The 27,891-nt window shown below is 40.3% G+C and overlaps 2 protein-coding genes across 2 annotated transcripts; one reads left to right on the top strand and one right to left on the bottom strand.

The window, feature by feature from the left end:
* Nucleotides 1-831: 831 nt before the first annotated feature.
* Nucleotides 832-15,376, top strand: rab18b (RAB18B, member RAS oncogene family). Its single transcript, XM_006786948.2, has 7 exons — nucleotides 832-1,023; nucleotides 9,357-9,412; nucleotides 9,515-9,576; nucleotides 10,537-10,609; nucleotides 10,747-10,865; nucleotides 13,219-13,285; nucleotides 13,902-15,376. The coding sequence occupies exons 1-7, from the start codon at nucleotides 956-958 to the stop codon at nucleotides 14,072-14,074; spliced, it is 618 nt and encodes a 205-aa protein (XP_006787011.1). The 5' UTR covers nucleotides 832-955; the 3' UTR covers nucleotides 14,075-15,376.
* Nucleotides 15,377-17,176: 1,800 nt separating this feature from the next.
* LOC148097775 (homeobox protein Mohawk-like) lies at nucleotides 17,177-25,527 on the bottom strand. Its single transcript, XM_087831962.1, has 6 exons — nucleotides 25,057-25,527; nucleotides 24,652-24,811; nucleotides 24,382-24,535; nucleotides 23,892-24,230; nucleotides 17,750-17,783; nucleotides 17,177-17,524 (listed from the first exon to the last, which is right to left on the bottom strand). Exons 1-6 carry the CDS (start codon nucleotides 25,278-25,280, stop codon nucleotides 17,185-17,187), a joined length of 1,251 nt encoding a protein of 416 aa, XP_087688088.1. The 5' UTR covers nucleotides 25,281-25,527; the 3' UTR covers nucleotides 17,177-17,184.
* Nucleotides 25,528-27,891: the final 2,364 nt, after the last annotated feature.

The raw sequence follows: 27,891 nt of genomic DNA, 5'->3' as shown, positions 1-27,891 counted from the left end.
CTTTATATTTTAATTCAAAGGAGTTTTAAAGTGCTCTTGAGCAATAGCTCACCGGGATTTCTGAAGGTCTTTCAAATTGTTTATTGTTTGTTAAACAATATAACACTGGTCTATGGATCATAAACCTTTAAACCTTTAAAGGTCATAAAAAAAGCATAAAACTAACTAAAGTAAGCAATTTGAAATTGTTTGTCTAGGCATTTTGTTATAAGCTGCCTGTCACAAAAGCCATGGGTACATCCACAAAATGACAAAGATAGCACAATTATGACAGACATAAAATAGTATTTTGAAAACTCATGCAAAGACACGAGATAGGACTTGAGAGATGCATCCCACACTGCTAATGAAACGGTGTGGAATAAGTTTGACAGAGAGCAGAAGAAAAGGCAGCCAATATCCAAAGAAGAGCTTTGAATGTCCTCCAAGAAGCCTGCCTGGGGAACTATTCCTGAAGACTACTTAAAGAAATGACAAGAGAGCTGCCTCAGAGAGTTCAGGCTGTGTTGAAGAATAAAGATCAAGGTTATTGGAAACGTACAGACTGTGATTTTGCTTTATATCCTGTATTTCCATGTATGCTTACATATTTCAATAAACTGCTGCAATATTTTCATAGCATAATACAAGGAAATTAGAACCTTTATCAGGAGAGCTAATATATTTTATACAAGTTCTTTGTCACTATAAATAATTTTTAGAAAATCTTCATACTTAAAAACCAAATAATTTAGTTTTGTATCAACATAATAATAATATTTTTTTGTGTTTTTATTTTCAAATCTCGCGAACACCGGTGACGTCGCGCGTCTCACTTTGGCCGGAAGTTGCGTGAGCAGTAGGCTCTCATCGGAAGTGATAGCCGCCTGCTGTCCTAAAACACATTAAAAAATATATCTGTAAAAGCGTTTTTTAGTTAATTCAGAGTCAAAGGTAAACTAACTCCAAGACAAATATGGACGACGATGTGTTGACGACTCTGAAGCTGTTGATAATTGGTGAAAGTGGCGTCGGAAAGTCCAGGTTTGTCTGTGTTTTAGCGAGCTTAGCAGCTAGCCTGTTGTGAATGTTGACATTGTTGTGTAAGTTTCTTTCTCGCTGCCCAGTGTTCCAGCTTAACTGGTTTTCGTGGTGTCTGTTGATGCCAACATTTCAGCCTGTCTTCACAAACTTCAGATGTTCCTGGTAACAGATTAGACACATTTCAGAACATTTTAGAAGTAGATTTGAAGTTTAAAAAAGACATATGCTCGGGGGTTGCAGTGTGATTTGGCAGGTTAGGGGAAAACTACAAATATCTTACATAATAATGTCTACTCCGAGCTTCAGAAGGCTCTCTTTGTGTACAGCCTGGGATCAGCTGACCTGTCCTATTGCAGGTTTGGACTTTTTTGTTTAGTTTTTTTTCCCTTTGTGAATTTAACCAACTGTATTCTACAAAGGCCCACGTTACAGGAGCCTTGTCTGCTTCCAGCGTCTAGCCAGTATAAATGCGGAATTTGCAAGTGTTGATCAGCTCAAATCCAAAGTGATACCTCCTTTGAGAACCAAACCCTATTATACAGCAGCTGCATTGAAATGCAAATGAGCACTCCATTTTTTGAGTGTTATTTCAATTAATTTCAATTTAAAAAAAACAAACAATTCATGTACATAATATTAAGTTAAATCAGATTTTTTTTAAATCACCTGACTATGCACACAAGTAAGGTTTTAAAAGATTTTCACCAGGAGGCCATACTTTCAACACTCTCATGAACTCACAGTTCAATTACGTGTTTCTCTCTGATGATATCTGTGCTTTTACTCGGGAGCTAACCTAGCACAGTCAGCCCTGCACCAGTCCAGCACCCATTACTGTAAACAGCACCACAGCACTGCACATAGCCCCAGTTTAGCCAGCACCTGCTGGTCAGTATAAACTCTAAATTGCCCAGAATTATAATCTTATGATTATGAATTTGCTTCTAAAAACATGTCAGAGTATTTAATGTATTCAGATGTATCCAAATAAGTTCAACAGCACATCATTTATAGATCCATGATTTGATAAAAAAAAAAAAAAAAACTCAAGCAAAACAATTAAACTTCTTGGAAAATGCATCCACTGTGTCATTAGCTTGCAGCTAGCAGTAGGGGTGGGCAACAATGAAATCTCTGACGACATAGATTCCAAAGAAATTCTGAACGTTTTATTGATGGTTGTAAAGTAAATGGAAGGCCATCTTTTTCCAACGAACCGCTGTCACTGATAAGCAGTAGCAAATGTAAGCACAAAACTAGGGCTGGGCAGTGTTTGCCTTTGTAGCTCTTCAGGAGCTGCACAATATGGTCACATATTAAAACAAAAAAAATGTTTTCTACCAGAGATGACTTGGGTGTCTTGGGTCAGGCTTTTTAACCATTTGCTGAATAATCAATTCTCCAGAAAATAGCGTCACCATTCCCAAAGGACCCACCAACCTCTCTGCCCGAACAGTAGGAGTAAATAATAAATAAATATTAAATAATATAGATTTTTAAATGCGACTTTATTCCTTAATGTTTTTTCTCCTGTTAGCAGCAAACAATTTTACAACAGCTTTATTGTTTTATAAACAATAGCAAGACACCGACTCTGCAGCAAACGCACCCCGTTTTTACTCTCAAACGAGAGTAAAGCCTTTTATTGGTTTTTAAATCTCTAAATGGTCTGGCACCTGTTTATTTGTCTGACTTGTTGAAACCCCATGTCCCCATTCGTTCCCTTCGGTCAGCTGAGCAGTTGTTGCTTTCGGTCCCAAAGTCACGGCTGAAACTTAGAGGAGACCAAGCGTTCGCTGTTGTAGCGCCGATGCTTTGGAGTAACCTTCCTCTCCATATTAGACAGGCTACATCAGTGCCAGTTTTTAAGTCCTTATTAAAAACCTATTTTTATTCCCTGGCTTTTAACTCTGTGGGTAACTGACATTTTTATTAATTTGATTGCTATGTCTGGTTTCTGTTATTTTATTACTATATCTATATTTGTATTGTACAACACTTTGGTCTACCAGGTGTGTTTTTAAAGTGCTATATAAATAAACGATGATGATGATGATGATGATGATCAGGGCTCACAAAATCGCTAGCCCGACGTCCTGGGGCTAGCGATTTTTCCAGTCGGGCTATCAAAATCTATCTCTGCCCTGCTCGTCGGCCTATCGTAGGAAGGAAAAATATATGTCAATGCTTTTGCATTCTTTCGGAAATGTAGCTGGGTAATTATGTCATTGGCATCGGTGAGCCACTGTCAATATGTGACATATTGAAATCGCGTTTGAATTTGCGCTTGTTTTTTGCTTTCACTTTGCAATCGCGTGAACTGTGTATAGAGAGCGACAGCACTGATTGGTGAGTGATGATAATTTGCGCACCAATTCCTCTGACATCGTCTTATCAATCGTTAGCTTACTATGCAAACATGACAAGTGAAATCTCCCGCAGCTTAAACATGTGAGAGGTTGATCGCAGAGAATCGCTGAGTGTTATGTGAGTGCGTGTGTAAAAGCAGCAGGATATATATTTTAGTTCTGCTGAGCCAAATAAGACAGGTCAGGGTGAAGAAGTGACAGCCAAAGAAAAGCTTACCACAAAACGAAAAGTTATGACAAATCAGACTATAAGGCAAAAAGAAAGTGCAGCTTTATGGTTTCATGGACAAAAGAATTCCTGTGGCTGCAATATGACGAGCTAAATAACCAGGGGTGCACATAAGTGGTCCGCAGGTGCGCATTCGCTGTCAAAAAAAAAAAAAAAACGCACACAAGATAAGAAGTTGCAACGCGTGTTTGCGTACATAAGATTTTCTGGAGGAGGACAGACATTTGTTTAGAACTCTTAAAGATGTCGAAGAAGCTCCTTTAAGCAATTACTTTGGTTTTCCTCCACCTCCAAAGAAATGTCAGAAGGAGTCTGAACCACAAAAGAAGCGCGTATTCTCGGAAAAGTGGTTGCAGGAGGTGAGCTGGCTTCAAACAAATGATGAACGCACAGAGATTTGGTGCAGAATGTGCCGTGAAAATCCCACTCTAGCAGACAAAAACAGCCTTTTATATGGATGCAAACGCGCGTTGCAACTTCTTATCTGGTGCGCGTCTTTTATTTTGACAGCGAATGCGCACCTGCGGACCACTTATGTGCACCCGTGTAAATAACATAATGTTCTGCCGGGTGTGTTGTTGGTTTTCCCTCGATTTCTGAGTCGACAAGCGCCTTTGTTACTGGGACCAGTAATTTTAAGAAAGGCCCCCATTAGAACCCATGAGAAATGCATTATTGCTCAGTCTGCAATATCTTTCCCGGAACAAACACCAATTGCAAATAACATACTAAAAATAAACCTGAAAAATCAGTTTAGACCAGCGTACTATGTAGCAAAGAGTGAACTACCACTGGCAAAATGTAGCAGTCTTTGCAAACTTCAAAAAGCAAATGGCCTAGATCTTGGTTCCACTTGCCTCTTACCCGTGACTTCAGTGGAAATTTCAAATTCAGGATCTGACACAGACTGATTCATGTCCTACACAGTTCTTACAAGTTCATAGAAATTTCTGTTCAATTAGAACCAAGTATTTGAGTTGATAATTGTAATTTTTATACAGTGTTGTAATTTGTGTTTCAACAATTTTTTGATTGTTTTGTTTCCGTTACAATATTATACTTTAATGTATAATATTGTAACAGAAACAAAACATCAATCAAAAAATTGCTCTTTTTTATTCGGGCTACTTAAATTTCCTGCCCAAAGGGCTACCAGGGACTTTGAAATTTTGCGAGCCCTGATGATGATAACACTAAATAATTTTATGGGACATTCTTCTTCTTTTTGCAACAGTGCTGCATTTTACTAGTATATTTTTATGATCTTTAGAGGTTTTTATCACCGTTTGATAACATTACTGGAGTAGCTGACGCTTTGAGATAATTTTCTGTGGAAGAAGAGTCGTATGATCCGTGAAACGCCCCTTTGCGATAGGTCAGTACCATGCCTTTCATGTGAACTTAGTGAGTTGATAGTCAGCTTTGTGTGACCATGCTAATCCCTATCACCTATGTTTGAGTCAATCTAGATAACAGGATGACACCATATTTGTAGAATATGGCCCTGATTGTACTGTGGTACAAGTTTATTTATAACAAGTTTATTGTTTCCACCTTAAGAAAAGTCGTTTTCTTGAATATTTGCTAAGCACTGTTTTTAAAAAAATAATAATAATTTAAGGTTCAGAGGCTGACATGCAGCCCTTGCTCTCATACATATCTTGGCGTGCACTAGGAGACGTAAACACATGGCAGAGAAATGGTGTTGATGTTCTTATATCATGTAAAAGATTTACATGATCATTATCACAGGATGATATAATAAGAAGCCACAGCTAGCAGGCACACTATGTGCCAGATTATCATATTTTATACTCCTTCTACTTCTAGAGTTAGGGTAATCATTAACTAAAGGTGCTATTCTCGGGTTACTTCCTTAAATATACAGCCCTTTTTTATTGTCTCCTGGAAATAAATAATGCAAAAGTAAAAATGAAGTGCCTTAACCTTATTATGCACAAAGTAATGCCAGACTGTTACCTCCTATTAAGTAGGAAGCTGCCAGTGCTAAAATGCAATGATTGCTAGTTAACATTGGCTCAATGAGCAGCAGGTGTTAATCAGCTGACAGTGTGAACAAGACAGAGCTGCAGACTAACAGGAGAGATGAGGAAAGTGCACAAGTTTAATTAGTAAACGGTTGTTTGAACAGGCTGTGAATGACGCAGGGTTGATGATACTCTGGACACAAAAGGTGTTATGTCTGTCAGGTAAACATGCGTAGGCCAGTGTGCACTAAAATACCATTACACTTGCACAGAAGCTTCTCTTCAAAACACAACGAGAAACTGCAGGAGGCCTTAACCTACCACTGCACCCCTGGCAGAGTGAGAGGCTTGTCTGTCAATTAGATCATGAAGTACAAAGTACTCATGTTTGGGGGGAAAAAAGAAGTTAAAATTCTGGTGCCTTTATAATCTTTTGGCATGTGCACACTTGTCCTTTAAATCATTTTCTAACAATTTTAAGTCAGTTAAGTTGCTGTTAAAATCCATGTTTTTATTTTTGTTTTTGTAATGTTACCTTTGGATCAGGGGTCGGCAACCCTGGGCACGCGAAGGGTTAACTGATGGCACGACCATAGCTGGACTGGCCATCGGGCATTTGCTCGGTGGGCCGATGGTGATTTTTCGTTTTTATGGGCTGATGATTTTTATTTATTTCTTTATTTGTAACGGTATAAGCAATGAGAGGTGGTGGACTGGCCAGATGCTGGCCGGTGTGTAAAAATAACTCAGTTGTTTGGTGGTGGCTATGGCGGAGCTTCCACAGATTCAGTAACATTAGCAAGTGGTGGAGGCCAGCAGGTGGATGAGGGAAAGGGGAGGCAGGAGGAGGAGAAACCCGAGGCGGCCTCCGGTCAGGTGTCAGGTGAACTGAACTTCAGGTGAGAAGTTATGACCTGCAGTCTGTCTGGGTCAGATATAAACCAAGTTTAGGTGGAGTTTATTTTCGTTGTGCTGACTTTTTACAGTCAGTTAAAATAACTCGTACTGCGTACTAGCAAACATGACAGAGTTTCTATACAGCTGGGTGGGTGCTATGATGTTACTGATAGTGAACTTTATTTTATTCATAAGGTTAGTAGAGCTGCCAACCGTCCCGTATTCAGAGAATATATTATGTGTTTCTTATTGAGCTGAAAAGGAACACAGTTTGTCCCGGACTTTAGCTAGAATGGAAAAAGACACAAAGCTGGAGTTACTCTGTGTCTTTGCTGCACAGCTGCATCTTCTTCTCTCACCCCCCCTCTCTCTTCTGTTGCTACTTCAATCATGCAACTGATCAATGATCAGCTGATCGGCTTTTCTCTCTTGTTTCTTTACGCCAGAAAGAGGAAACCGGCAGATGTGGCGCTAAACAACAGCAGCACGCTTAAGCTTGATCAGCTGTTGTTAGAATTTATTTAATATTAATTTCTAGTATCAGCTGATGTTTGCTGGAGCCACAGCTGTAAAAGCTGCTGGTCATGATGTCGGTTTGGTTATCTGGTGAGAGGGAAGCATGAAGATTCCTCCTCCTCCTTCTCTCACCCCAACCGGTCGCAGCAGATGGCCGCCCCTCCCTGAGCCTGGTTCTGCCGGAGGTTTCTTCCTGTTAAAAGGGAGTTTTTCCTTCCCACTGTTGCCAAAGTGCTTGCTCATAGGGGGTCATATGATTGTTGGGTTTTTCTCTGTATCTATGAAGCACCTTGAGGTGACTTTTGTTGTGATTTGGCGCTATATAAATAAAATTGAATTGAATTGAATTGAATTGAAGATGAAACCAGGAGATGTCCTTACTAAATCATCAGAGCTGAACAGGTGATGGAGAAACAGGTTTACCCTTTAGGTGACATGAATGAGTTGAAGGGAATTTATGAACTGTTTCTGAGAGACAAATGACACCAGGATCCTTTTTTACGTAGCTGACAGCTGGTAACTGCAGGGGCGGGTCTAGCAAAGTTTTGCCAGGGGGCCAGGCAGGGCATTAACAGGGAAAGGGGGGCACAAAGAAATACTTTTCTTTCTTATTCTCATTTAAAATGTCTAGCTTTTAATAAATAATTATCTGAATCTTACAACCAAAGTTCTTATCTGATGTAAAATGTATAGAAATCATACATATACCAACAAGACTGTACATCACTGTCACAACAGCATCTGTTTTCATTCAAAGGCTTTATGGCTTTTCCTGTAATACCTGGTGGGCCGGACTCTAGTCAAAATGCCCGAGCCGATTTTTTTGTCCCAGTCCAGCCCTGGGCACGACACGCAGTGAATTAATCTGAGAAGGTGCATTAAAAAATAAATGGAGTTTTCCGCTCAGCGCAGCATCAGCAGCGCGGAGATACACGGATACATTCGTAGACTCGAGACACAATGCATTTTTGGGACTTTCAGGCGTTTGGACCAATGTTTTCTTTTCTGATCAAACCAGAAAGCTTTAATGAGCAGCTGGGTTTGTCTCGCATTAGCTGGCTGAGTTAATGCCAGTTAATGCAACATTGAAGCAGCTGGAATCCACAGCTGTGCGTGTTCATGCAGCTTGCATTATCACCTGCTGGACATCACTACATGACAAGTTTAACTGTCTTCAGAACATTGCAGAGGCCTTATTGACAGTACTTGGCTCTACAGATCTGTGTGAGCAGAATTTCTCTCACATGAAGAGTGTCCTCAGGTAGCCGTCTGAATATTGGACACTCGGAGACTTGTGTCTTGTTATGGATAAAAAGTGTCTTTTTTTGTTTCAAAATAGCTGATAACTATTCGCTGATAGCTGCCAACATCTGCGAACAAATATAATTCTATAAAGTGGTTCTATATAGTGTGTAATTGTTAATATAGAGCGTTATTAAATTTATCGCTAATGCAATCATATGGCACATTGACTTCTGAGGAAAATTTAGATGGCACTCGTCATCAGAAAGGTGATGACCCCTGCTTTAGATTATATTATATTATATAGGTCTCATGTTGGCACAGATCGTATTTTGATCTCAGATTACTGCCTGAAATTTACAGCACTTATTTACAACTTATTTAAAACTCAACTTAAAAATGTTTGCGCTATTTCCATCCTGACTGATTCCCTGCTCCCTCTTTGTAAATCACCTCGTATCACTTTGATCAGATAAGTTGACCTGTTGAAAATGGCGACTCTGAATGCAAATTCTTGAACACAGAGACTGAAAAATCTAATCAAATCTCACCAGTTAACATGGAAACCACTTAAGTGTTTTTGGTCTTTTTCTAACCGTTTGCTTCAAGTATTTGCTGCTAACAACCCCGTAGTAATGCTAATCTTAAGGGCCTTCCTTTACACACGGACGTTTGTTTGAATGTTTCGTGAGCTGCACATATTCTTAATGCGGATGCTCACACTGTACATTTGATTTGATAGGATTAATTTTTTTTGCTGCAAATAAAAAAAATCATATCAATCAGACCGCTGCATTTGGAGTACGTCTTACTTCAAAACATGCAACGGTACTTAATTTGGAATTTTGTGTTGCAGGTTAAAATTTTTTGTTTTTTGCACCTTGCCCCGTGTCTAAAGGCATTTACTCCTGCAGTTTTAAAGCTTTCCAATTTTTTCTTTTAGCTGAAAGGTGTCAAGCGCTGTTGTCAAGACCATAAATTTATTGCGATCCTGTGGCCCTGCTCGGGGGAAACCTGTTCAAAGCTACAGCTAGCTCACAATCGCCTGTTGTACTGGATGAACTGCTCATTTCCATTTTATCTTTATTACAGTCTGCTCCTGAGGTTCACAGAGGATACTTTCGATCCAGAGCAGTCTGCCACAATAGGTTTTACACATGCACACACGCACACACATATATGAAAACTACTATTGATTTTAAACATATAACTTAAAGATTTTTTCTTTTTTGTCTCTTATAAATGATCAGGTGTGGACTTCAAAGTAAAAACACTTGCAATCGATGGAAATAAAGCTAAGCTCGCCATATGGGTAAGACAGAAGTTTTTATTCTTGTTGTCTACATTTCATGTTTGGGGGAGGGAAAAAAACACGATGAAGTAAAACGTTTCTCCACAAGATGGTGACATGGTACAGCCAAAATTGAAGGACGTAGGTGGTATTCCCAGTATCCAGTAAAACCATGCTATGCACAATGAATCCATAACCTAAGCCCCATACAGAGAGTGCTTGAAATTTCTTTCTAAAAAGTTATTATTATTGATATTATTATTTTATCTGGTCTCAATAAGAACATGTGTGGGAGGTTTATAAAAATTGGAAAAACCTAATGGCCTCTGTTTTTATGTGATGAGGGGAAAAGTAAGGTTTATATTGCATCTGTTGTTAAAAATAATGCAGTGTTCTTGGAAAGCGTTGTCCCGGGCATTCACATAGATGTTACTGTAACACAAAACACCTAGGGTACCATTGTCCCATTCCCTGTATGACTCCAACTCTTTCTCCCAATGGCAGCAACACATCAGGCCATGCCACAAAAGGGAAAAAAGACAAAAAAAAAAAGATCAGAACCACCTCTGAGACTTGGTCTCCAAACTATTCACATCCCAATCAGATTGAGCATCTGCCAGAATCCATATGGACCCTGTCCTGCAATCACTGTGACCTAAAGGCTCTGTTGTCAACCTCCACCACTAGAAGACACACACGGGGTCAAAGGTGGTATGACAGCAGATCGGGGATTTAAAGAGTAATAGGCAGTTTTATTGTGGTCCATCACTTTATATTAATAGTGTTGTTTTCCAGTCAAACATGATAGAAAAAAAAAAAGATGAATTGTTCCTGAGGCAACAGCAAGCTCACATTGTGACTGTCCGAGTGGAACTTATCAGAAACACATGGTCTGTGAGGTCGGATGCTGGGAATTGGCTGCTGTGCCGCTGGCCTTAAAAGTTTGGTATCAGAAATCTTTTGCCGCTTTTATTTTCGTAGGACACAGCTGGACAGGAACGGTTTCGCACTCTGACACCCAGCTATTACCGCGGCGCACAGGGAGTCATACTTGGTAATTACCTGTACTGCAACATAAATCAAGATCAAAACAGACCGATACTGGCAGTTGCAATTCTGGCAGTGCTGTTATAGTAATGTAATGATTTTCCCCAGCTCCTTCTTACTCGTCACTCGTCTTCCTTTTTTCAGTGTATGATGTCACAAAGCGTGACACGTTTACGAAGCTCGAAAACTGGCTGAACGAACTGGAGACCTACACAACACGCAACGACATAGTGAAAATGCTGGTTGGGAACAAAATTGATAAAGTGAGTCACTCTTACAAATCCTTTTAGCTTGCGCTCTGGTTTTATGAATCCAGTTCATCCTATATTGTTTAATAGTGCATTTTGTCTGTGAAGGTTCTCAGTCATCCAGGTCATCATAGTCTAAGGAGCTTGGAAAGAAAAGCGTCTGGACTTTTTAAAGTTTCCTCGAAGACGTTTTACCTCTTGTCTGAAAACCTTTTTCAGTTCTAAGAGCAGATGGTGGAGATTTCGCACGACATCCCAGTGTTCTTCAGACCCAGCCACACACTCAGACAAAAACTGGTTTATCTCAAAGACAAAACTCCCAAACACATACTTAACAACGTAATATATGCTGTACAGAACAGCGAGGAATGCTCAAACCTTTACATTGGAGAAACCAAACAGCCACTTCATGAACGATGGCACAACATAGAAGAGCCACCTCGATGGGACAAGACTCAGCTGTCCATCTCCATTTAAAGGACAAATGTCACTCTTTCGAGGATGCCAATGTTCACATATTGGACAGAGAAGACATATTGTTTGAAAGTGTGAAAGAAGCCATTTATGTCCACTGTGAACGACCATCTTTGAACAAAGGGTGGTGGCTTACGGCACCAACTGTCTGCCATCTATAATCCAGTTTGGAGATCCCTTCCCAGACGCCTTAACGCCCCCTCACGTTTTCGCTGATGGAAAACGCAGCGTTTTGAAAACGCTCTCAAAAACGCATACATTTCAAAACAGAGCTTTCGCGGATCCGTGTGGACAGCGAAAACGCAGACTTTTGAAAACGATGACGCATGTTAGTCATATGATGCAGTCATGTGACCACTTCACCCAAGATAGCGGAGGGCATTATACAGCAGTTGTTTTGTTTGCTCTCAATTTTGACAGCCCTATTAAAGAGTAATATCAGTTTGTACATGCTCCAGATAGCTTTTCTTCAAATTCTTTAATTCTCACTCGCTTTTGCAACTTTGTACTTTTGTGTTGCTCGCAGCAACAACTCCACCTCATTGTTAGTCCATTTAAAAAACTCGGTGCTTTTCCTCAACATTTTGCCACCACGTTTCAAAGAGCCGGAAAGTAAATGAACGGCAGACAGAAGTGAGGCAGGCCAAATCTTCTTGCGCTTCATGCATGCGCAGTACTGGAACGTAAGTGTTTTCGGCCGTTTCAATGTGGACGCACAACTCTGTGAAAACGACTGAAAACGCTAGTGTGGACGCGGAGTGTTTTCAGATGAAGATGCCGTTTTCAAATCTATCCGGGCTAGTGTGGACTTATCCTAATGCCGGGCTCACACTGTGCGATTTTTGGCCCATTTTGAGCCGATTTTTGAGTCGTGCGACCGTTTTGGCGATCGGCCCAATTTTGGCCTTCACCGTGCGTTGTGCATCGTGTAGTATACGTGGGGTAACGAGAAGCGATTAACACCTCATGACCAGCTCCCGATCATCAATCGCTCGCGACCGTCGTGAGGGTGTCACCGCAGTTTCTCACACTGCGCACGCGCAAACACAAATGTCAGCGAAAAAGACGGCGCAGCACGGCAGTACAGCGAGTGATCTGGACACAAGCGATCGAGGCACAACTTGTAGAACTTTGGAAAGCTCATCCGAGCCTTCTCGATGTGGCCTCACAAAATTATCACGACCACAAAAACCGTGAAAATAGTTGGATGGACATTGCTGCTCAATCACAGCTGCCTGATCAATGTTTTTCATTAGCAATTTAGCAAAGTTGATGGCGGTGGTGTGCGTGTCTGTGTGAGTGAAAGCGAGCGACAGAATTTCTGTTATAACCTTCATTTTATGGACACACAGTGTGAGCACTCGGGTCGCATCAGAGCATCGGGTCGTATAGTGTGAGACCCTGCATCGTGACCTACGAACTTCTAACCCCTGCGAGTCAATCGTACAGTTTGAGCAGGAGCTGAATCGTGCGATTGAAAAAATCGCACAGTGTATGCCCAGCTTAAGTCACATGATGGGGTGAGGCTAGGTTTCACAGTGGGTTCACCTGAAACCTTGGCTGATTGTGACCCATACCCATTTTCACATCTTGGGTTGTGTGATTAGGCAGAGGAGCACTAGGGGGTCCATGACCCTCTTCGAGACACTCCCATAGGGCTTAAAATCTGGGACTCTCCACCAATTACCCCTTAGAACTGAAGAAGCCTCTCGGATGAGAGGTGAAACGTCTTCAAGGAAACTTAAAGAAGTCCAGACGCTTTTCTTTCCGAGCTCCTTAGAATAGTGCATTTTAATGAGCGTTGCTTGTCTTGTGTTGTACTTTTATGATGTGTACACAATTCTCCCTCACCATTCGGACAAATGACAAGTTTTTATTTTTTTTAAATATTCAGGACGACCGCGAAGTGGACAGAAACGAGGGGCTGAAGTTTGCTCGGAAACACTCGATGCTTTTTATCGGTGAGTTTCTGTGTTCGAGTAACGTCAGGCGTGGCCGGTCATGCTCGTTTAAAGTAAGAGAGCCATAAAATGTAACTTAAAGCTATTAGAATTTACCGTAGTGCTGCTTAAAAGTCAGGACTGTTAGTGCACAGCTGGAACAAGCCAAGACATCATTGAGTTAGTCATGCGTGTAGTTCAGATGAGATGAGCTGTGCTGTTTATACTGCTCGCGCATTTCTGAGTCTCTGCTGTTGAAAGACGCGGCCACTCAGAGGAGCTGCATTATGATTAAAATCTAGCCAGCTTTCATTTATCAAATCCATGTCCGCACGTGTTCCTGATTCTCCTCTCCAATCTGGCCCTCTCTGGTAAATTAGGTTAAGGTTTGTGCAGAGTTTCCATTTTAGAACGGCCAAATTAAGGGGTTTTGAAAAGGGCAGGGCAAGAAGAATCTGAAGCTTTCATCTGCAGCAAGGATGTCTTCATCCTGATGGATGACTTCTGCTTTTGTGAAGTCATTTTATACTTTATTAGTCATGTTTGTCAGCTGACTGATATGTTTTGTTTTGGTAGCATGCTGGAAAATGCTCACACTTACTTATTTACTGATCTCTTAAATTCTTCCCTTACACAGAGGCCAGTGCAAAGACCAAAGATGGTGTCCAGTGTGCCTTTGAGGAGTTGGTAGAAAAGATCCTCCAGACTCCGGGGCTCTGGGAAAGCGAAAACCAGGGTCAGAAAGTTCGGTTGGGAGACCAGGAGCATGCCAGGCCTGGGGTGTGCGGAGGATACTGTTCCATACCCTGAAAACGAAAAAGCACAGACGTGAGAGGACTGACTAGTGACGGGAAACGGAGAGCGAGCGAGAGGTGGAAGTGGATGAGCGCCTTTTTATTTGTCGGGAGTACGTCAGTCGGTCGAAACAGACACTGCTGTTTGCACACTTCCTTTTCCATCACTTATATATCACTACTTCCTGTTTAAAAGAATCACGCAGAAAAAGAGCCTCGTGTTTGAGGTGGGTGTTTTAAATTAACCACGTGGAGTATGAGTCTGTCATCCGAGTATGTATGGTTTGAATTTATCTTGGTGGCTCAGCTGTACATTAAGACTTCAGGTTACACAGTTCTTTCAGCGTGGACCGATTTTGTGGTTAGAATAGACAGCCTGTCAGATTTTAATCGAATAAATTAATTGAAGTCTCCTTCATCTCTTCACAAATCTCACCTTCTATGTAGCTGCAAAGTACAAAATCTTCTGCCATACATATATTAGGAAGCTTTATTAAACACATACTATAGCACTTGGATTGAGGATTAGGGTGGGAAACATCCAGGCTAATGCAGGTTTTCATTTCAGTGCACACGAGAACACTGTGAATTCTCCAAAATCGAACCTTTTCCAATGACACCCCAACCGTCACCCAGTTACTGACATCATCTTTTCTGTTCACTCGTGTGTTGTCTGTTTGTCTATTATGTCGATTCTCTGCTTCAGACTGTTTAGATGCCTTCAAACTAATTGATTTCCTGTGTTTATTTCTTTTGGCGTGAAAATGTGCAAGAAAAGTGATCAACTTTGTCTTGCAGGATTTCCAGTAACCGAACCCATCTCTGTCTTTGCATGCGTGATCTGGACGGTAACTTCTAGAGCTACAAGTGTAAAGTTTACAGTACCACGAGCTCTTGCAATAAAATGTAGCTTTTTATGCACTTGAGCTCATACATTGTTTTTTAATACTAAACTTTGACCTGTAATCTTGTTTTCGCATTTATTTTGAAGGATTCATTTAGTGTCGTCCAGGTTTATTGAAGGTATTTCATACTTAACATAGCTGTGTTCTTTCCCATCTTCAGTATATTATGAACTTAATGTGTTTTTGCTGTTTGTTTCTGTTTTCTCGATAAAAAATGATGTTGAACTCTTCGCCCTGCTACACCCTTTCTCTCTCCCCCCGCTCCCCCATTGCTTTTGCTGTGCATCTGTTTAAATCATATAAAGTAATATGTTAAATCGATATCTGCCTTAATATCGAGATGCATTTGCTAGAGTTATGGTCAATTAACGTTTGAATTGTTTCAAACTGAAATAAATGACAAACCTCAAGATGCCGTCACTCGTGTCTGTTGTTTAATGGCCCTGTGGGATCTGCCTTTTAGTTTCCGTGTTGTGTAGAAGCCCACCTAATCAAAAGCAGGTTTACAGTGGAAACTTCAAGTGAGGCGCTCTTTCCATAATACTTTGTTGATGACTAGCCTCCTGCACATGTAAGACTGAAAACATTCCTTGCAACAAAAAAAACAAAAAAAAACAAAAAACAGACCAAAACTGGGACGTGTGGAAAAATCCAGTTAATCATGTTGTTTAAAAAAAAAAGTTCCAGTATGTGATTACAAGCTTGATGTCAGGATGTCCCCAGATGCAACAGGACGAGACATTCTTCTGAAGCCTGAAGGGTACTTGGTATTTCCATTATTTATTTTCTGCAGCTGATCGTGTGTGTGGAGGAAATAGAATTCCTGAAATGTCATTCAATATAAAATAAATTAAAAACATTTGTGAATGTTTCATTGTGATCTTTGCTGTTCCAGGAAAATGAAAAGGTTGATTTTTAAAACAGAGCACATCTATTGAGAGCAGCTTACGTTATTATTCCATGACACCACAGGGGCAATTCCATTTGAAACTTAACAAAAACCTTACATTCGAGCTGCTTGGGTGGGGTCTCTGTGTACATTACTACTACAACATTACTATCTCTTTGTAAATGGTTATGGGGATTTGTTAGCTATAGAGTTATATACAAATTTGTTGACGGGAAGTGGTGCTATATAAATAATCTCAAAGGGCTTCATATTGTAAGGTAAAGAACCAACAGTAATATAAGCCCAACAATCAAGCAAACCTCCTATAAGCAAGCACTTGGCGAAAGTGGGAAGGAAAAACTCCCTTTTAACAGGAAGAAACCTGCAGCTGAATGTGGCCCAGGGAGGGGCACCTATTTATCACAAATGTTGGCAGTGAGGGGAAAGAGAAGAGAACACAGAGACACACTGGGTGATGTGTTTCTGGTAACTTGTTCAGTGTCTGTTCTTTTAGCACAAACTAGCATCTTTAGGAAATCATACATTATCAGCTCTTTGAATGCTTCTTCCTTGTTCACTAGATAGCTGCTATCCATGTCTAGTGTGTGGCCAGTACTCTTCAAGAACATCTACTTATGGTTTGGCTAAAACACTGAAGACATGCATCATAAGGTAAAAAACAATGATTTAAGTGAGTTCAAAGAGCTCCAAATGCTGTGGTTTCATCACTGTGAAAACCCGCATTCACATCAGACAATGGAACCATTGTTTTTAAAGAAGTATTAATATGGCAGCTCCAAGTTTGTAACAGGAAAATAGGATTTGGCCGATGTCTGTTTCTAGCCTTCCCTCCATGTTCCCTCCAGGAACTGTCTCCCTGGGCCACTATAACTCTTCTTCCATCAGTACAACCCTTTTAAAATCCAGTTTGTGTAACGATGCAGGAAAACTTCACCACGTACGTCTGCACACGTGAAAACTAAGACTAAATACAGCTCAGCAAAATAAAAATGTGCATAGAAATTACTCTAAGCACACGACTATTCAAAAGATTTCACATTAGGTTTATTGAAATAGCTGCTGTCAAACATTAGCATTGGATGATGATCCAGTCTCTTGGAAGTTAATATAACTTACTGCAACAGAGGGGGGCAAGAGGAACATAGCAAAAAACAGTAACAACTTAGAAACAGCATTAGGTTAGTGTTAAAAATGGTTACAAACAAGTTAATCAGCATTACAAAACAAAGATCTCAGAGGCTGTACATATATATATATATCGCAAGGCACGTGGACGTCTGGTTTTCCTGTATGAAACAACATGTTTAATGCCTACACACTGTTTGCCAGTGAGACTTTGACAGTCTGGACCTCAGAGATATGAGAGGATTTCTGGATGATGCGGTTGGTGAGAGCGGGCCTGGTGGCACAGCTCTGCTGTAGACCTGAGGCAGATCCTGTGTTGCTCATCCCGTCTGTGATAGTGGTCTTTGCTACAGAGAGAGGCCCTCGGGTGTAGCTCTGCCCTGTGGCAGCGCTGGACACTGGAGCACTGCTCTGGTCTGCAGTGCAGCTCTGCCCCTGGGCCAAGCTTGTCAGAGCCACAGCAGCGTGGATTTCCCTCCAGCCTTGGTCATGTTGTCTCTGCTGGCCTCTGAGCGGCTGCTGGTCTCTGTGAATACATACATACATATAGAGTATACACATATCATTTGTAGATAATTTATTATCACCCACGCCTTCCTTTAAAAAAAATGATCTAAATGCCAATTTCAGATATCCAGAGCCAAAAAAAACCACAAAAAAAAGCATCTCTTTATAAAAGTCAGATGATTAGTGGTTTGATTTCAGTGAGATTATAAAATGTATGTATTCAGTAATGAATGAGTAAACTTACCTGTCACATTTAGTTGAATTGTAGTCGCTTGTATCTGTAAAAGAGAATAAAAAGACTCAAAACGTGCCATGAATCAGTTCGACTCGACAGCAGTGAAACTACAGACAGTTTAGTCATGGGACAATGAGTGTTTGGATTAAGCTTTGGAATCATATATTAGTGATAAATACATGTTTTTTTGTGGATACCCATGGGCTTGTGTGTGGCTGTGTATGTCTGAATGGCACTACATTCTTATATGTTTGTGTCTCTGGATGGATTTTAACATACTGACAAGTGTATTGGTCTGTCTGTCCTCAACTATTCAACTGCCGTTCAGTGTTGAGCGTTCAAGAGGGAGAAAACAATCTTAAATGTACACTGTATCTTGTGGACACCCTGTTTTCATGTTTTTTTAATAGCCATATGGGTCACATAAATGAATACGACCATCATCTAAACCTGTTAAAGAAAGAAGGATGAGTTGATCTGTCAGTGCCCTAAATAGAAACAATCTGGGCATTTTTAGGAGCAAGAGAAGAAAAAAAAAACCTTCTCAGTAATATATCGCTACATGCTTTCTGTTTGTGGTCAGCATATAAAGTGTGCATTATATGTAAAACATATTTTCCATTTCAGCTTTGGAATATTGCCTATTTTCACTGGAGCAGATTGAAGCCGGTCAAAAACGGATTTTTCTTCAGAGAGGACTAGACAGGGAAATTAGAGGTCTGCTGTGAAACACAGTCTTTCAATGCTAACAGCCCGAAACATTCCCATCTCTGACTGTGAAAAAACATAGGCCAGGGCCAAAAGCAACTACTTGTTGATAGTAAATCATTTTGCTGTCTTATGCTTTTCTTTTGCTACCGAATGTTCTTCAGCCTATAACCTCGCCAGTAAAATAGTTTAGTACCTCAGTTGTATTTATTACCCCGAAAAAACATTGTTTCAGCTCTGGTGAGTCTTAGATTTGCAGCAAAGATCAGTTACAACAAAATTTTACAAGGGGTAACATGAAGCTGCTGAGACGTCTCCCTGCTATTACATTGTCCCGCAGTGATGCAATGTCATTTCATGTTGGATCCATAATTATGGCCATATAAGGGATGGTTTCATATTAAAAAGAAACAAACTATTTCATTTTGTTGCCGAGTACAACGACAAGAATGATGGCACTCAAATGTCTGTATAGCAAATAGCCCATAAAACTAAAGCAAGCAAGCGAGTTAATTTAGCTCAGTAAAAACTGTCTCGAAGTAACAAAATCCACTTTTTGATGGATATACCATATTTGTTTCAATAAATGCCAAAGTTTAGAAACATGTAGTAGTTACATAGCAATGTCGTTAAAAACAATATGGTGCCTAACCTGTAAAACTCTATTTGATGTTTTTACAATTTGGTTTTTTTGTGTGTAGATGGTATGACTGAACAGATGGTATAATTAATAAGTTCAGAAACGCAATATTTTTACATTTGGAAAGAGGCTGTTTTCCCTACTGTTTGGGCTATGCTAAGCTAAGCTAAGCTAAGCTAACCATGCTAAACGTATTACTAATCTACTAATAAAATTTGAATTTCTTTAAATTCGAAAAAGTAACATAACTTTTGTGTTAACATTGTCTAACTTATGCAGGTTTCTGGCATGTTGTCATGTACACATTGTTTGAGAGTTTTTGGTCATATTGGTTGTGCCACAGCCACATACAGCCACCGGTCATGAGGGAAAACTCTGTATAAACAGCCTGGTTGGAGATTGGTTGTTGGAAGTTGCTGGCTGGCACTAGGTCATTTTAGTTACAAAGATGTGGCTTTGGCCATTAATGTGTATGATACCAAATTTTCCACAAACATTTGCTAACTACTTGCCAAGTGATAGCAAAGCTTGAAAACTATAAATGTAAAGCGTTTGCCTTCTAAATAAAAGTTGCGTCTCAGCACAGGCTCCATTTCTGGTCTGTGTTACATTTTTCACTATTTCACTACTGCAGAGAGTAGCTAGTTAGTATTTTCAGATAAGCCGATGTGCTTTATACAAACTACGGAAGACCGCAACACTCTGCTAGTGACTAGTAATTGTTGGGTTGTCACTGGCTGGTTTCTAAGCCTGGATGATTGGTTCTTAGCAATAGATTTCACAGCAAATGCAGGTTAGGGAATACATTTGCTTGATGGTCATGGACCGGTCTCTAGGTCTGCATGACTGGTGCCTTATTCACCTGATCCTACATTGCCACATGTCCAAAATGGTGGACATGTTAAAATGATGCGGTTAGTGGTCACAAGTTTGCAAAACCTCAATACTATTTAGTAATAAAATATTAACAGATCACCAGACAATGAATTAATATCTACATGAGATCTTTAAAACCTTGGCGCTCTCCCACAATATAAGTTGAAAACCGCTCACATGTCCCAGTGTCAGTGATTATGAATTTTTTCCCAGATGTATAATTCAGATCCACAATACAGCATATACGAAACAAAAACCTTCACTCTCCAAATCTATGCTTTCACTAGAAACAAAACAGGTAGAAAACACAGTGAGTTTTTTCTCTAGTTATGCATTTCACTGCTCCGCATCCAATAAAACCTCATTCTAGTCTAGTTCATGGCCCTCCAGGCTTTTTAAGGGAAATACTGAACTTGCTGTGAGTGTCAAATTATATAGTATAGAAAATTACTACACAGCCAATACTAACATTGCAAACATAGACTCTGCTACTAGACTTTTACTGCCTGTGGGAAATAAACCGATATCTTTTAGGTGTCCTCGTAGGTTAGTGTGTAGTGGCATCACCTATTAGCCAATCACTTTGAGTTTAGTGACTGTTTTAATCGTCTCCCGGGCAGAGTTAAATGTGTTAATGGTGTTAGCGCCTGTCATGAAGCTGGCAGCTTAACTTTCCACTTCACCTCCACAGAGGAGTTGCAAACGTTGCAAACACCCTTAATATGACCGTCAGGGATACATTAAAAGTTTGTAAAAACATTTCAGCAGCGCTGCATGTAGTGTTTGATGACATCATGAAAACCTCAAAGAACCACCAAAAGAAATATAATTTCAAGTGAGTATATTACACACTTACAGGAATGGTTCAGCATTTTGGGAAATAGAGTTGACCTCAAGAATTATTCTATGTCTACCAGCTAAGCTGAGCTCAAGTTGATCGAAATAACTGAGCTTGTTTGGACTCTTTCTGTAAATAGTGTTGCCTATTAACTAGTTACATGCAGAGACAGATAACTGAATTATAAACAAAAAAATGTTGATTTATTGACTGAAAAATGCATTTAAACTATAATTACTGGTCAAAAATTATTAAAAAAGAATTTACATTTGCTAACAAAGCTAATGTAATATTCCTTTAGTTGTGTCTTTCCACCATGCAGGAATGCCATGTTTTGGCATTCTATACTTTAAGATAAAGAGGAGTACAACGTTATAAAGTGTAGGATGGCTTAAAGAAGCCCTGACTCACTGATGATGGACTGCCAGATAGAAGAACATTCATTTCTGTAAGCAACCAGTACTGTTGCATGTGTCATTTGACAAGAATTCCTTTCAGTGTTGAAAATCAACCATTGTTTTTAACCTGAAGTTAGTATAGGTTTGTAACACTACAAAGTATTGTTTGATCTGTTACCAAGTAGCCACAACCAGGGCTGAAACAGGACGAAATGTGGACGTGCAAAAAGACGCAATTCCTTCGATGGCCACATGACGCTAGCTAACAATTTTGGTTGCTATAGCTAATTTTGTCTTCATTTATCTATCCCAGTGTTGCCAACTTAGCGACTTTTTTGCTATATTTAGCAACTTTTTTTCTAAAAAGCGACTAGTGACAAATCTGGCGACTTTTGCTGGTGTTATTGGAGACTTATAATGAATTTTTGACGTGAAAGCACATATCGCTCTTACTCTTAACAAGCAGCGGGTGCTGCCGTGGGTACCTCACCCGTGCTATAGCACTCACAGGCGGCGGATAGTCCTTACGCAGCAGTCACCCCCAGCTGCTGTCAGAGCAGGAGATGTTAACACCTTGCTTCCAAACTCCAAATGAATCGCGCATTAGCTCCTGCCCTGACTGTAACGCAGTCAGTTCTTCTTTTACTGTTACTTTTTGTGGATCACAAGGTTTAAAACTACTTAAACACACACACAAACACACAAAGTTGCTGCGCCAGAGTGCCTATTTCGGGTCACTTTTGCTGGTCCCAAGCCCGGATAAAGGAGGAGGGTTGGAATTCTGACATAAAAATAAACAATAATTGCTAAAAGAAATTTAATTTGTAGATCTAAATATATTCTAAATGCATTTAGGGTGTTTTTTTTATTCACTTTATGTCTTTTCCACAATGTTATTTCTCCCTCCTACAATGTAGGTTACAATTACATAAGCATGACCAATTATCTTAATAGCAGTTTTCCTTACTAAGGAGTTGGCAACACTGATCTATCCCATCTTCATTTATATCTCACTGTTCAAGGTTTCAGTAAGACCTAAAGTTAGGTGTATGGCCATTGTGACGAGAGCTGTTTGCTAGGTTTAAGTCACTGAAATGGGTGTTGGTTCCTTTACATGGATTTATCTAAAAGATAATATGACCTGTTATATTTTACATCCCATTCAAGAAGTTTGTGCTTCAGTTTTGGTGAGTGACACTTACTGAATAGTTTATAAGTGCAGCTAATTAAGCTTCCTAGCATTAGCTGATAACAACTAGCCTAAATATTTGAACTTTTGCCAAAGTAAACCAAAGTGGCAATGGCAAAAATGCTAACCCCCTAAATAACGAAATATCTTTTTTGTTGTTTTAATCGATTAAAAATAGTTTTTGCGATTAAGAAGCGGCACGTCTTACATTATTTTATACTGTCTAGATAGATAACAGTTGAGGCAAGGCATTATATTTCATGTGGATTATAAGTTCAGTGGTTTATTTATCTACATATGTTTCTTTCTTAGACTGTAATTTACTCCCCAGGTTTTTCAAGTCAGCCATGACATTTAATTTAGCTTTCACAGAAAATAAAATTATCCATTAAATAACTTCTTTAGACTGGAACAAGGTGATTGCCAGGAAACTACTCTTAACATAATAAAACAGAACCTTTTTTGATTTTAGAGTCAAACTAAAGAGAAGCGCTAAAGAGCAGAACTGGTTTCAAAAATCTTTTCACAACTTTTATAATGTAATGTAAATTTAGATTGACTTTGAGTAAGAAAGTAACACTTGGGAGAACCAGACTGCCAAAGCACATAGCAGTCGAGAGAGCGAAGCCACAACTTCAAACACCAAAGGGGGAAGCCAAATGGATATTAGTGGTCTTGCTCTGCGCTGTCTCACAGATGAGTGGCAGCACCGACAGTCGCTCTATGAGACCTCTCCGGTGTAGTCCTGACAGACTGCTCCATTTCTGCATTTGGCCAAGGTTTCCACTTCTCACCCTGGGAAGAATAAAGTCTCAGACATTCTGTAATTGTCCTTGAGACTGGACTGGACATTTCCACCATGGCAAGAAGCTGAAGCGGAACAAATGGCACATTCTAGAATATGGAAATGATATTTGCGGTGTGCAGCAGCAGCCAGGGCGAGCTCCATCCAATTTTAAAATGAGGGATTTCAGCGTCTGCATGAGACTTTATTAGTAATGTTTGTAGAGGCTTTGGCTCTTGCACTTTAGCGGATTCGAGGCTTGTCAGTTTGCTGTGCTCCCTATAGGTCTGAAAGGGCACCCAGGTGTCAAACTCCCTCCCACTTTCCCTCTAACTTTATAATTGAATCTCACAGAGCTTCTGACTTCCAGTGGAGTGCCAGAGATTTATTAATATCAGGGCGCTCAGAGGAGCCATGTGGAAGTTTCTGTTCGTTCTGTTCTTACTTTACTGTACACTGTGGTGTGTTAAAATTGAACAGAGGGGAAACAGGGTAGTTAAACTGTCAGTTTGCCTCACATTCAGCATAAATCCACAATTAACAAGGAAGATGCTTTAGTAATTTCTATGGATGGGGGGAGATCCGACCATTTCTAGACTACTGTGCTGTTTTTGATTGCTGATTGATGCATGGAGCTGATATTGCATCACATCTTTCTAAATTCCTGTATTAACACATACATATATTGCATTTGTGTTAGAAAAGAAACAGGTCTCACCCATGTGGTAGACAAAGTTGGTCTCTGTTTCATAGGACGATGCCGGCGAGACGACATCTCCATCACATTCGTTTGAACTGAACGACTCGGAGTGGCTTCTTCTCTTGCAGGCTGGCGCAACACCATCGGCCTTTGCCACCATCATGTGCCGCAGGGTGTCGTTCAGGTAGCGATTCAGTAAGCTGCTCTTGTACTTGGAAGGAGGGGACGTGCTGTCGTCACTGTTGGCGCAGTCAGCCATGGTGAGCATGTTGCCTTGTTTCTCCAGCACGCTCTTGTGGGATGATGACCTGCGGAAGTTTGACTGGCTGATGGGAGTCTGTAAGGGACATTCTTCATCTGCAGCAAAGGAAACAAAGCTGTCACTGATTTCACACTGAATCGATTCATATCAGTGAATATGAAATGTTACAAACTATGATTAAAAAAGAGAGAGTGGGTACATCCAGTCTGATGACTTAGAAACTATTAATTCCCTGAAGGTCCTTACCCTCTGAGTCAGTGTCATCACTGCACATGCTCAGCCTCTCCGCGTTTCCCTGGATATATTTATTGTATAGTTTGATCCTCAGGGCCCAGCTCAGGTCTGGCTGCCTCACTGTGTTCTTCAGCCTTCGTCGGGCGTTTGCAAACCAGTTGGAAACCTGCACAGATGCCGCTGTGTTTTTTTTAGGACAGCACTGACTCGCATAAATCAGCACTAATACATCTTTCAAATCACTTTTGCTTCATTCTTCTTTCTTGCGTGAGCTCGTCTCACCTGTACTAGTGTCATGTGCGAGCCCAAAGCCAGTAGGACCTTCTCGGTTTTAGTGGGGTAGGGGTTGTCCCGGTGTTTGTATAACCAGTGTTTCAGGGGCCGGGCCATGTCCTGCAACACCTGTCTTTTGTGACGAACTTTTACGCCAGTCAGACGGGACCTGAAGGAGTAAGAGGTCAACAAACATTGTCCAGCATGCTTACCTGTAACCTGATTGTAGCACTGTAGCAATACTTTCGATCTACTTCACTGTCAAATTTGACTAAATTATGTCATGCAATTAATTTAATCAAAGCGTAGATATCCAAAGAAGTACAAGATCTGAGATCGCAGCATTATTTTAGATTCTTTATAGGTTTAATGTGTTTTTCTGCCATAAAAACAAGCAAAAAAATGATAAAATACCCATATCTTCTGTACTTCATGGCAGAGTTGTGTTCTGCGGACTCTTGGCATCGCAGCAGGTCCGCGCTCTGTCCTTCTGCTAAACTTGTCTGAGGTACGTCTGCACAGTTCAGTCTGTTCCTCTCCTCTGCTCTCCTGTCGTCGTCCAAGTGAAGCTCAGACTTCATCACAGCAACTTTGTTCATTCTTAAACGCGCCGAGTCTTCCTCAATCAACAGGTGCATCAGTAAACTCCCAGATGTAAAGAAAGGCAGTAGATTCCCATTCTTGGTAGACTTGGTGTAAAAAGGAATAGGTTAAAAATAAAAGTGTCCCTTGCTTTTCTTTCGGTGCTCTCGGGAACAGACGTTGACAGACAGAAGAGGAGAATGATGTTTGAAAAGTCAGATGATGTTGTGCGAGGAGAGTTCAAATAACCTGCTGCTCCACCGCCTATTGGCTCCCCCCACCGTCCAATCGCTTCTGTGGAGGGGTCTGTGAGGCAAAGCTTGCAGAGCAGCGGTAGCACCCGACGGTTTGAGCGAGATTGCACATGAAAAGAATATCAGCAAATGCGGTCATTAGATTTACAAGTGAGTTTTTTGTTTGGTGTGACTGCAGTCTGTGCTAAGCAGTTCAACATGCCCTCATATTTTCTACATGAGGCACATGATTCATGTGGACCTTGCGGTTTTACCAAAAACCGTGTCAGCAAATAATAGTACATGTTTTACCAAGAGATTCTGGAAATTTATGCGTGTAATTACACAGTTACTTATAACCAGCAAAACCACGGTGCTGTGCCCTGTGATAGGCAGCAAATCCTGCTGTTTTCAGATGGATTTCAGTACAAATTGGCCAATCCACAGAGGCCACACAAACACAAGAAAAGGACATTAAACTGTGTGTGTGTAATTATGAGTTTGTGTTGCGTCTGGGGTTTAAAGTTTTTAAAGTCTACGTATTTATTTGAGTGTCAGGACTGCATTGCATCCCTTTGCACTGGGAGTAGGGTTAATCCAAAGATAATGCGCATATTTGTCAGTGTGGGTCCCCATTTTTGAGCAACCGGGACTGTAAATAATTATGGAAACTCAGTCTGAAGGAACTCTAACATCATCATTAGTGTAACTAAATGACAACATGTGGGCTCTGAGCCCAGTATTTGAAGACTGGATGGCTCGGCTTAAGCTGTAATTCACGTATGTTTTTCCTCTAAACACTCTTATGTAAGAGTGTTTGGATATACACTGATGACTTTGCCATGCACAATCATAACTTAATAATCTTTAAGCAAACATTTGTGATAAAATGGGGTTTTGGTCATCCTGGCTGCAGTTTAAACTTTGGAAATTGTGGCTAAAATCCAAGTAGCACTTGTTCGGTGTATTAAAGCACTCTAAAAAGTCCACATTCATAATTCAGGACTATCAGCGGGGGAGGTTGAGTTTCAGTGCTTTCAAAGCTGAAAAACACATGTACCAGAAGCGTCCCCGTTAGGTGCTGTAAATTCCTTGCTCACATTCCTCGGCAGCAGTCGGAAAAGGCTACATGCTATCTCACACCATTTACTCCTGTCCCTCTGTGATATGTTCACCGGCTCAACTGTTGATATTAGCTGGGAACACGCCTACATTTGGCAGCCAGGAGACCTGTAAAAAATTCAAGTGGAAGGATATATATCTCGCTTTGTTTGGATACTTTGGCACTTGTGTCTGTGTATGTGTCGTGCAGGTTCACAAACTCCAGGCCTATCCAAAGGGACAAACACCCAGCAAAGTGTGAAGCAGAAAAACAGATCGCCAAGCATTCTTTTTATTATTATTATTTCTAATTTGTTTGGTTCAAACAGACAATTATTGATAGCGCTGTCAAATGTTGTAGATTCTGTTGCATGCTGCTGGCGCTGTGTCCTATTTTAGCATTTCAGCATTTTTTAGCTAATTGTTTTAGTTTACAGCCTGCAGTTAGTGGAAATGAAGCAGCTCAAGTACTCTAATTAGTTAGCAATTAACAATAAACTGACAAATTAAGTTTCTGAAGAGGATGCATTTCCCCGGTACATTCAGACATGGTGCTAATCAAAATCAAATAACTGTAGCGCCAAGATAAATAGGTAGTGCTAGCATAAAACTTAGTCTATTTCTTCAATTATTATTTCTTCAACGCTAATGATGTTATGCTCTGATGAATGGTAAAATGGTAAATGGCTTGTATTTGTATAGCACTTTACTAGTCCCTAAGGACCTACCAAGGCCATGAAGACAAAGCGTTAGCATGTCTTCATGGCCTTGAGCGAACTGACAAACTTGGTGACAAGCTCATGAACGCCGTGTAGCATTTAGCGGCTAAGGAGCTAGCCATTTGCCTCTGGAGTGGGTGGACCCAAAACAGAGCAAAAAAGTTAAGGTGAAAATTCGAATTTGATTCTTTATTGGTTGCAAAATTGTCTTTTTGAGATTTTTGTGTTGCAAAGTTGTTTTGGGTCAATGTCAGCACAAATGATTCAGCCAAAGACTCATTTGTGCTGACATTAAATCTTAGTCTATTCTGCAATAAACTAAAAACCTTTCCCTTCCTGCTTTAGGTTTGTGTAAGTATCTCCCATATATTTTTACCATGTGCTTTACTGTGTCGGTTGTTTAAAAGTAATGAACGTTTCCTGCTAACAAACTAGATGTTGTTTAACATTGGTTGTATTTATTGTTACATTCTTCAGATAGACAGCTACACGACTGAGCCAAATTATCCGAGACCAATTGACATCATACTTCTGTGTAATGTTTGAAGTGGGAGCTACTCTGAACATAAAACGGCGGGTTTTCATTGGAGCACTCTGGTGTCTTTAATGGCATC

Source organism: Neolamprologus brichardi, chromosome 18 (assembly GCF_056152115.1).
Source record: "Neolamprologus brichardi isolate AB-2024 chromosome 18, ASM5615211v1, whole genome shotgun sequence".
Taxonomy (NCBI): domain Eukaryota; kingdom Metazoa; phylum Chordata; class Actinopteri; order Cichliformes; family Cichlidae; genus Neolamprologus; species Neolamprologus brichardi.
This window is presented reverse-complemented; position numbering and strand designations above follow the sequence as displayed.

Coding starts and splice junctions, on each gene's coding strand:
- rab18b (XM_006786948.2), top strand. CDS start 956: ATGGACGACGATGTGTTGACGACTCTGAAGCTGTTGATAATTGGTGAA. Junction 1,024..9,356: donor AGTGGCGTCGGAAAGTCCAG/GTTTGTCTGTGT, acceptor TCTTTATTACAG/TCTGCTCCTGAGGTTCACAG. Junction 9,413..9,514: donor AGAGCAGTCTGCCACAATAG/GTTTTACACATG, acceptor ATAAATGATCAG/GTGTGGACTTCAAAGTAAAA.
- LOC148097775 (XM_087831962.1), bottom strand. CDS start 25,280: ATGCACCTGTTGATTGAGGAAGACTCGGCGCGTTTAAGAATGAACAAA. Junction 24,536..24,651: donor CGCACATGACACTAGTACAG/GTGAGACGAGCT, acceptor GCATCTGTGCAG/GTTTCCAACTGGTTTGCAAA. Junction 17,784..23,891: donor CAACTTTGTCTACCACATGG/GTGAGACCTGTT, acceptor TCTCTTTTACAG/ATACAAGCGACTACAATTCA.